General features: G+C 39.2%; 1 protein-coding gene across 1 annotated transcript in view; it reads left to right on the top strand.

Annotated features, from left to right (window-relative positions):
- The first annotated feature begins 1,800 nt into the window (after positions 1-1,800).
- Positions 1,801-11,423, top strand: part of LOC115232799 (TSC22 domain family protein 1) — a 79,789-nt gene continuing 70,166 nt past the window's right edge. Inside the window, exon 1 of the mRNA XM_029802906.1 lies at positions 1,801-2,691. Coding sequence (XP_029658766.1) covers positions 2,617-2,691 — 75 coding nt within the window. The 5' untranslated portion in view covers positions 1,801-2,616. The remainder of the gene's footprint in view (positions 2,692-11,423) is intronic.

Genomic DNA, 11,423 nt, shown 5'->3' with positions numbered 1-11,423 from the left:
GAAAATTAATGTGTAAAGATTATATTAAGAATACAAAATGACGAGTTAAGAGGCAAAAACAGTCGCGTAGAAAAAAAATACGACATATATTAACGACATAATTTTCTTTCTTATACGCACTTTTATATTTTTATATACGATGAGTTATTTTATTAAATTATATTCCTATATAATATGTGTGCGTGTTATAGCAATGCAACTGTTGTTATTTTTAAATTACTTCTCAGGATAATTTTCTAGGCACTATTTTGTAAAGCTTTATAAATGTAAATTGCGTTTGACAAAATATTACAGCGATTGTGCACACACATGTCAGATGTGTACTGTGATAAATAGCTGAAGCAACCTTTTATGGTTATCGTAAAAATAAGATGTAACACCTCATGCTTGTAACAGTGCGAAAACATGGACGAAACTGTTTCGTAATGTTTACGATGACATGAAACGGTTCGTTCGAATCGAAAAATGGGTTCCTTTACTCTTCTTTTTAATGAGATAATATATATGCGCAGCGTTACATGGTCAAAGTAGAATTTGAGACTTAAGCATTGTCATAAAAAGATCGAGTCTCGAAGCAGCGATAAAAATAAAATCATAAAGCCAAGGATTCACACATATCTACCTACTTTTTATATATACACACATACATATAACATATTCATAAAATAACACTTATATTTAATTAATAATCTTTAAGCCACTATAGTAGTTATACCCAGAGTAAAAAAATTTGGTAAAGAAAGAAGAGATTACTAAAATGAAAAAATGAGAAGATCTAGATATTTAAAATCATCAAGCATATTAAATCTGAAATGACCAGTTCTTTAATTCAGTCTATCTTTTTTAATAAATATCTCATTACATCTCTCAACATAGCAATTGTGTTAATAATAAAACCTAAAAAGTTTTCCGCATATCTTTATTATGAAAAAAAACCAATTTTTAAATTTATAAATATGTTATATTTCGTATGCATAAATTTAGAAAAAACAATAAGCAAATGTTCTTTTTCTGTTCTCTGCCATCTTTCATGCGAGATAACCGTAAGCAAAAATCATAATAAAATTAATGTATTATCCTTGTATCCGTCCTTAAGTTGCCCGTATCCTGATCGAGATCACTAGTCGAATTTATGAAGCACCCTACCCATCTTAATATATATTTCTCCAACAGCGGAACAACAGAAGCATCGGCAGCAACGGAGAGCCCACGATTGCCGCGTAATTCACGCGGGGGAAAACGTGCAGCGATTCGATCGCATTCGGCGGGCATTAAAGCGAAAGGCGAACGAAATAAAAAGTCTCGAAGTCGAGAGAACGCACGAGTGGAAAGAATAAGGGCGCCGTAAGCCCTCCGGTAGCGTATAAACGTAGCCGAGCGGGGGTCCGTGGCTGGGCGTTCTTTGAGATGGTCGATCGCTCCGCGGCGCGGAATCAATATTGTTGGATTGCTTCGATAACGCCTCGTAAATATAATAAAGCCCTCCAATCCCTCCCCGATGCCCTTGCCCCACGTATTTTCCTCGCGTAAGGCAGAACTGCCTAAGAGAGATAATGGTCGAAGCCCTGGGCACCCAGTGGGCCGATTGGAGGGGGCCACGATGGTAGGGCCCCAACCCCGCTTCGCCCTCGTCTCGCTCTACCACATCGTTTTCGCTTTCTCTCTTTCTCTCTCCCTCCCACCCTCTTTTCCTCCCTCTCCGTCTGCCTCATGATCCCTCACCACGATGCGGCGCGGGCAGACCTGCCGGGCACCAGAAGAGCCGACTCAGTGAGTTTCAGTCCGAGCCGGCGAGCGCTTGGCTCTCTGTCTCTCTCGGCGCGGTCACCCATATCATCGGTTCTTCGACGGCATCCGTGACGGTCCCCGAACACCTCCGGTGGCTGTGTGTGGTCCCCTTCTTTTTTCTTAGACGGTTGATTCCGTGCAGTCCGCGATAACGAAGACGACGCCGAATCGTCTACGATCATCGCCAGGGTGACGATTTTTCGAGTGACTTTTCGCAGAATCAATTCCAAAACAATTGCGCATTTCGCGATTGTAAATGTCTCGTAATCGCAAAGTCGTCGATTAAACGTGAGTGATTAAGATCAAAAAAAGATCTTCAAAGTGCGACCTGACTTGAGGGCAAGTGATATTCCGATCGGTGAGACTCTGTTATTTTCCGTTCCGAAGGCGCTCGGAGACTTCGACGACTGATACGGAGGATGTCACGCTTCGTGGACCACCCTGGCTGCCGCGGCCGTCGCCGTGTCGCGGTGGCTACGACCCTGCCGGCGATCTTGCGGTGAACGTCGCGCATGCATGTTTCCTTCCTATGCTGTATATATACCGACGTAACGTGCAACGTAGTGTGACTCTCGACGAGTGTCATTGGTGAGTCAATAAAGCTTCAGAGAAACGACGCGGGTCGTAAGCGAAGTTTAGCCGATGTGGTCTCCAGCGATATTGACCGGTTTCTTCGAGTGATGATTTCTCCGTGGAAGAAAGAAGCCGGTGTTGTTGTTGTTGAGTCGATAGGCGGACGTGTGATTTACCCGAAGAAGAATAGTGCGTTAAGGACGAGCGCAGAGCGCGAGTGACAGTACGCGTTTAGTGTGCGTTTCTTCTTTGTCTATGTTTTCGTCCATGGAAAATTGTACCAATCAGGAATTAATGCACGCCGGAAATTACAGCATGGAGGACATAAGCGTAAGTATTACATGTTACCTCATAAAAGCGGAAACTCCAAATTGGCGGAACTCTTCGAGTACCGCCAGAGTCATCCACCGTGAAAACTAATTGCATCATTCCTACGGATATTATTCGCGGCGACACACCGACAATATATGGCGAACGTGTATGGCATTTTGCGCATAATCCTATTAAATTTTGTAATTCATTGCAAAAATGAGTAGCAAATCGAGGAATCGCACATTATATCGTTCCATTTCATTCTCTTTGTCTTCAAATATGACTGCATTTATTTATTCATGTTTAGTATAATATAAATATAAGTTCAAGTATATTTTTCATTCTTTACTACCGCATTTTGGAATATTACCGTTTTCACTTTCTTTCTTATATGGTTACCGACCGGTTTCAATTCAATACATAAATATTAATTAAATCTTATTTTAACCATTCTATACAGAAAACAATTCACATAGAAAAAAGAATAATGTACATGTGTCTGTAATTACCCTAAACATTCAAATACTGGGCTATCGTTTACCTCTTCGTATTTCCCTGCCGAAAGCGCTGTAACAAATATCACGCGGACGAGTTGTAATCCGAGAAACAAGTTCGTCTACTTCAAAAGTAGCCCGGGATGGATCACATCGTCGACGCGCGTGACAGCCGTTGTATTAAGGCAGCGACAGACAAATTTCCGCCGACGAAACGCAAAAAACGGCCTTCTCCCGGAGGGACCGGGGAGTGCCGTGGATGGAATCGGTCGCTCGTTATACCCCAGTCGATTAGTCTCGGGGGACGCGGTAGTTCGCGGAGTCGGGGTCGCGTCGCCGAAATGCCGCGTGCACCCAGCACACGCGTGTACGTACGTACATACGCCCAAACCCAAACGTGAGACGACAGCGGGCTTATTAGTTCGCATTGGTCGACTCTCACGCGTCCACCACGCGGGACAATGCGCCGGGGATTGCATATTGTTGTTTATATTTACGCGTCGCGGCATAAATCTTCGTTTAAGTCGCATTCAGCCGCCATACGCTGAGAGCATACGCGCGCGCGAGCACCACAGACACGCACACACATATATTCGCACACTGGTTTGCTTGCTTGCGAACGGAGCGCGAGCATGGTTCGTCACGGATAACGCGCGGTCTTCATTAAACTTAACTTCTTTGCGTGCCGACCGGCCATTAAGGACGGAGGACCGGCCTACGACTAATTTGTACTGTAAATGAGATCTCGAGGATCGTTACCCGCGTGAAACAACGTCATTCTAACGGTCGGAACGCCGCTGCTACGTGATTATCGCTTTCGGCTGACGAATGGGAAAATAGATAATGCTACTTGGCATTTATTTCTATTGTTGTTTCTTTTACAACTTTTTTTTGTAATATATATGCGAATAGGAAATAATTGATGAAATTATATGTTTTTAGATTGCTTGACGATTGAAATTTGAATTTATAACTTGATAATAATAATATACAATACTGTAATTATATTTTTTTTAATAGTTACGGAGAATTAACAATATATTGCATGAAAAAACATGCGAAATTAATTTTTCATCAGAAGTGAACTAATACGTTTATAACAAAGAGAGTTATTTGACACGTGAAGCATTACATTTCAGACATAACTGTTTCCGGTAAAACATTTTATCATTTTTATATGTGTTTAAAAGGAATAGGCGGCAATTTAATAGACAGAACAGCTCGATAATGGTGAATAATAGAACTATTGGTTTAACTCACACATCCAGCCCACGCGAGTTTTAAATGCTCCTCATAATGCCATTATATTTGTGAAAACTGTTGATAATTTAATGCATCATAGAAAATAAATGAAGTCTAACGGAACCAGACAATGCTTAATAATTCGAACAAGTTTACAATTTAGTACTAGCCATATATACTATTCATGCATATCCATTCTATTAATTATATTATAGTACAGTACATTATATATAGCATATTATTCAACGTAGTAATGAAGAGTAGCCACACTTCCGATCGAGACAACGGCCCTTTCATATCTTCATACAGCGAATAATGTTTCCAAAGATTAAGACATTATTCGTAAGATATACTTATACATGGCGAGGCATTCTATGTATGATAATGCGGCATACACTGATTTTGGAATTGTCTATGCGTGCGCGAAAGTGAGATTGCCTGTGTACGATGACTACCTTTAGATCCGCACCGGAGCAATTTTCACCGGCTAACCGATCTCTACCTGCTTATACGCGCCGCAATCGAGACCGTCCATCCGCGAGCATTTATATCGCTGCAATGCAGCGGCCAACAAGTACGGGGCGTACGTAATATTTTGCCTAGGCACACGAGCATCGCTCGCGGAATATACAGCTGTCGGTAAATTACGGCCATTAAATTATGGAATATAGCGGCGAGAACGTTTTGCGAGAATTATTTTGCCATGTAAAGGGAAATTATTTTATTCCCTCTTCCTCTCCCGCGCAAACATTAATTCTTCATACGATTAATGGCACGGTGAAAAGTGCGCCGATACGATCCCTGCGAATAGCGATTCGAAATCATGCTGTATCAACGGGAATATATGTGTCGATTTTCAACGCGCATGACAGTTGCGATTAATCCATGCTTTGATATTCTACAGTTATTATTTTTAATTAAAAAATTCGCGTTGCTCAGAGGAACCGATGCGACCATAATCACATCGTTAAAAGTTCGTAAAATGAAAAATTATATTGAGAAATATTGAGAATGAACGTAAATGTCCAATGATACCGATTATAAATTGTTTTAATACCAATGCGATCTACGCGTGCATAGACGGCATGATTCGCCCATATATATGTATAATCATATAAAAGATTTTAATAAAACAGAACACACGTGAATATATAAAGATTCCGTAGAGCAGCGTTTTCTTTAAAGTGACGTAATTTATAATCACGTGGAATAAATACTAATACTAATTAATGGAATTTCACTAATACTATTAAATCTAAAGTTAGAGAATATGGTTATTAATTTATCGCTAAATGAATTAACGACAGATGCGTTGTCAGAGAGGCCAGCACATTTGACCAGATCCATCAACGCCATGCCTTAAACAGTTAGACGATTGCTTCAACCGGTTACCCGCCACATAATCTATCCGTTCTTTCTCAAGAAAATTGTGGCGTATCGTATGGCTTCGATTACCTGCCGCCTGTACAAACACTTGAGAAGTGTACATACATGAATCTCTATGACGATGCCCGAGGATGTAAAGTGTGGAAAATCTGATGCAAATACTGAGCTCAACAAAATGTTTTAAATTTCCCTCTGCTATTCTGGATTAATAAAATTTTATAATTATTTTTTTTCTAAGATTACACGTGTGCGCAAACAAACAATTTTGATTATAATATTTAAGAAGCATCGATAAAAATCAAGAAGAATATACAAATGTTTGCGCACATAAAATAGAAGAAAAATTTATAAAAGATTTTGGATTTCCTATACATTTTTTATATAAATTATGGTACATAATAATAAGATCGATAATACTTGTAAAATATTGAAAACCGAGAATTTAAAATTTACTCATTACTGAAATATATACGTATGTATAGTTCTAAATTTTCTGATCCGAAAAATCGCTCTTTTTAATATCTTTCGTCCCCTTCTTCCACGGTTATGCTTTAGCTCTTCTTCTGTTCCTCTCTCCCTTGTTCTTCTTACCTCTGTGTCTCGCCACATTCGGAATTCAGACAGGGAGGGAGAGAAAGAGGCCTCCTTTCACGATTATCAAAGGGGAGGAGCTGGTGGCGCGAGGGAACAGCGTCAGCGGCCTCCGCGTCAGATAAATCTACGTCGCGATCTGCGTTCAAGAACGTCGTTATCTGCCTATGTATACGCGCGTGCACCTGCAGGCCTCGCATGTGCGTGCCGGCCGTACAGGAGCGGCGGGCTATCGTCCATCGCGACGAAGGTTTCCGAGGGCGCGTCGGACTTAACGATGAGAAGAGGCTCATGGGGATCAGCTGTTACCGATATTACCTCGACTTTGTTTTTAATGTCGGCATGGAGAGTTGATAAATTATGGCGACATTTATAATTCGATCCAATTTCGTTGATGGTTAGCAGTAAAGAAAAAATAATATTCCACAAAAATCCTGTGGTCTAAATTAATTGGCTCGCGTTCAAACGTCAAATATATTTATGACAAACGCAAAAATAACAATGTGCGACTTTTAAGCGCGCGATTATAATTAAGTAATCATCATACGCAGAAATAGCGGAGAGAGAATTGATATATATGTGTATAAAAAGATTATTATATTGATATGAATTATATGTATAAAAGTGAAAGTAGAAATACATATCGATGCAGATGTATCATATAACTTGCCGTTTTTGTCGTGGGAGTAACTTTCATAAATTATTTATTAGAGCACACGTAATCGATGCACTTGTGCGACCGCAAAACTCGTTGCTATCGGTTTACTTACTCCCGTCACATCCGATTCGATTACCGTAAGAACCGGATTTCTGCATGATTATCGTGAAATATGTACATATGTATGCCGACGGGGTGACTTTTGCATCGAACTGATTACACGAGAAATCGGCGAGTCGGGAACCCAAGCGTATCAACCGTTTCTCGCAGCCGCGATCACAAGGGGCGAATACACGAATCACCTGCTTATCTAATTGCAGTCACGGCTACGCGAGTACGCGTTCAATTATGCGTATCGCATCTCATTAAAATCATCGCAGGAAATTGTAAAATCGTTCCTTGCATTAAATTAACCATTTTCCGGAGATTTTATGCTTCAAAAACGAAACAAGTTGAAAGCCTAAAAAACTTGCTGTAAATTACTTTCTCTAAAAATGAAATCGCTTTAAAATTATTTTGAATAAAAACAAATAAAAACAAAACCGTAAGAGACACGTTTCCATTTATTTGTTTCGTTCGCCACCAGTTCCAAAATCCGCCCACAATTCGAAACTTTTCACGCATCTGTCGTTTTTCTTGCACCGAACCCACGCGTGTTCTCGAAAACGGGAGCCTCGAGATCGCAATCATAATTCATACTCTGCTTGCACGATGTTTTCACATCGTCAGCTGTTATGTTTCCCTATTAACAGACCGGGGAAAATCTAGATTCAAAAATTATCGATTGCAGAAGGGACGCAAAATGTGAGTCATCGGTAAGATGCGCAGCTAACAATAAGCGACGAGTACTCAGGTTTTCTCTCTCGGTGACTCCATCTAATTGGCAGTTACTTTCTAACCAATGTCTACCGGCGTTGGCGTATACGCAGTGGGCGCGCATACATATGCATGCATCACGACGTAGCTTCCCTAGAAATTCTTGGTGCATGGATTTACGCGATAGGATGCCCCCGCGACCCTGGGGTAGAGAATGAGAGAGCCAAAGCCGCGACGCGAAAGACATTATTTTAGGTTGTTCCCCCCTCCCCCTCCCCCCAGTGGGACTCTATTCGATGGAGAATAAAAGCGGTAAAGTTATTTACAATTTACACCCTATTCGTTGTGTAAATGATAGTATGCGCTTACCAAAGATGAAAATTATTCGCGCATTCCGGCCGTAAATTACGTATGTACGATATAAGAAAAAGGCATGCACTGCTTCTGAAATTATATGTAACGATCAGTATAATAATAGTAATTGAAACGTTACAATTAAAATTCGATCTTGAAGTATAAAAAGACAAAATCAAAATTGTAAATTCAAATTTTCACGTATTATCCAAATTGCTATTTTAATATCGTTAATCGAATCGTAAATAATCGATCGCCGGTACTCGTAAAACTGATAGTATCGTAAACATTAGCGAGACGCAAGCGATAAATTTTACATAAATACACGTCGCATATTCATATCCATCACGCGGTACCGTTCAAAATACTTTCCGCGCGGTTGATGGCTACACGACCGCTGATCATCGCAAGAAGAATATCCCTATAAGACGAATCTGGAGGCAAGAAGTCTCATTACCTTCTTCTCGAAATTTATCTTCTTCGTATACGAGACAGCGCGGCCGACGCGGTTGAGAATCACCCGGCGTATTACGCGAATACTTATTCGCGTCATTATCGATACTTAATCATCGACGAAAAAACGGCTACGGTTACGATTGCGCCGCGGCCTTCTGACCACCTCGGCGACGGCGATCGAAAGACTCTACCGTATTTCGCCGGTTGGAAAATATTTACACAGTTTATCATAGCCACCTTCTCGGGGAATTCGACATCGGATATCTCTCGCTCCTTAATTAGCGGGATCCGCAACGGCGACGAAGGGAAACGAGGAAGAGCCAGTGCGCGGAAGGATGGCCCAGAGTAAGACTCTCTTCTCTCGTAGGCGAGAGAGATGCGCGTCGACTCATGCATTATGTATACCTACTATACCCGGGTATACTGAACGCCTAGAAACATTTCCCGACGCAAGTAACGTGCCATAGCGCCGGTACCTGTATTTATAGAGGTACGCAAATTGGCTGCAACCGCCGGCCACACCGCAAAATGCCTCGTCGGCGTGGAATATGCAAGTCGTCATCGTGAAATCGTCGCGTCGGTCGTCGCATGCTACGTCTGTCTCGTCCAGTCGAATAATTATAATTGTTAATCGTCGAATCGTCGCGCCCGCGAACGAAGGAATCGCAAAAGTTAATCTCGTCGTTACACAATTATGATCTTTTTGCTACGATATTATATAATTATTAATCATAATTATTGCACATTAAGTATGATGAGCAGTAATTAGCTTTCTAATTAATTTTGTTCTTCTATCGTTATATTATTTCTCAAAGACAAAACATTCTTCATCTTTTTTAAAAAAGTTAAAAAAATGCATATTTTCAGTAGTCAATAATTTTGTTGCTTATTTTATTGGAAAATTTAATGTTAATGCAACACATATTCTTACTAGCTTTTACGTAGGTATATCTCGTTTTTAGATAAAGTTAACGAAAAATCTCTCTCTTTTTTTGTTTTAATAAAATACTTGCTAATTATTAAATAATACAAGTCAAATATTTGTTACGTGATCAATAATTATCTATCGAGATTATTTACTATTCGCGCTTTTATGTGTTTAAAATGAGTCAGCAATTTCGAATGAATATCGATTTCACAGTTTATGCGATACGAGTCAATTCTAGTTAATCAAATACATTGCTATCAAATGAATAAGCTATTATGTCAATCACCGTATATAGTTTGGTATGTGAAAGATATATGCGTTATCCCTTGCATGTGTTTAAAATTGGTATTTACATTAATTTGTAGCGTCACGCAAAGTATAAAGTCATAATATACTGTGACTAAAGAAATATTACCCTGTATGAAATATGCAAATGAAACAAAGTGTAACAATTTCGCAAACCATATTGCGTGTTACGAAATAACAGTATATTCTCTGGTTTAAAAGAAAAAGGAAGAATGTTTGCGTTGTGCAAGTTTCTTTCATCAGAAAAATGTTGCCATTCAGTACTTGCTTGGGAAGTTCTTGTAATCAACGAATCATTTATATATACTCAATTCTTTGTAAGCTATTTACAAAAATATTCTTTCATTTGACGGCCAGGCATATAACAAAAATAAATAAGGTTTTTATGCATTTTAGGCATGGATGTATTATCAGATATATCAGTTTAACTGTTTGTATTTTCTGATGATAGTACAACAGCATAAATTTTTCATATTCGAATAAACATATCTCTCGCACTCGGTTATTATTATTTTGCGAAATAATTTTGATTTATTATGAATACTCAACGACTCATAATAAACGTGAATTGTTATCGTAAATACAAACGATGATAAATTCACGGAAGATTCAAGAGAAATCACGAAATAGGACTCCATTGTTTCATCTTACTGCGAGCGAAACCTATTTGAATTTATTCCGCTTGCAGCTTGCTCACATAATTTTTCACACATTGAGTAACATCCGTGAATACGTACTTGCACACGTAAGGTTTCTCACATAGTGATATTTCATTATATTTCTCACAAGAGCGTATATGGAAACGCATTTATATAATGACTCGGATGCATCAATTAGCATTGCATATATAGAAAGTGCGACAACACGCAACATGAAAGTAAAGCGAGACACAAATTTCGCTATTTAATTTACATTCACTATTTAATCGTGTAGTAAGAATACAATTTATAAATAATAATATCGCTTTCATGAAACGTTGTTGTAACAGATATCTTTGTATTACATGCATATATTTGTAAATGTGTGAATATATTTTGAGTATATTTTCCCCAAAACTCAATGTTCAAAATTTTTTTTTATTATGGTTACACATACACACAGAAATTCGCGACGTCGGCCTATGAAACTACAGATCACTCACTCTATTATAGATCTAAAAAATCGATTACTCATATATATTCTTAACTTGTTTTGTAATATGATATCGCCATTTCTCCAATAGCGTTGATGAGATTGAGATTAAAATAACGATTAATTAGCAATTTATCACGAACCATGCCAAAGACTTATCACGTATCCAATTTTCTATCGACAAATCCACATCGCTCAATCAAGTCTATAGCATGGTTTCTCTGGCCATGCACGCGCTAGATTGAATACCTACATATGCAAGGCGATACTCGTCAAGGTTAAACGTTAATTGACCGTCGCGAGAACGATATGCGATCGGCATTGAAACGATGTGGAATTATTAGCTTTATCGAGTATGAAATTAAGATGTAGACTGAACTCACTCTCT

The sequence above is a fragment of the Formica exsecta genome, unplaced genomic scaffold, assembly GCF_003651465.1.
Source record: "Formica exsecta isolate Colony F162 unplaced genomic scaffold, ASM365146v1 scaffold15, whole genome shotgun sequence".
Lineage (NCBI taxonomy): Eukaryota > Metazoa > Arthropoda > Insecta > Hymenoptera > Formicidae > Formica > Formica exsecta.
The sequence above is the reverse complement of the archived record's forward strand: the minus strand, read 5'-3'. Positions and strand labels throughout refer to the sequence as shown.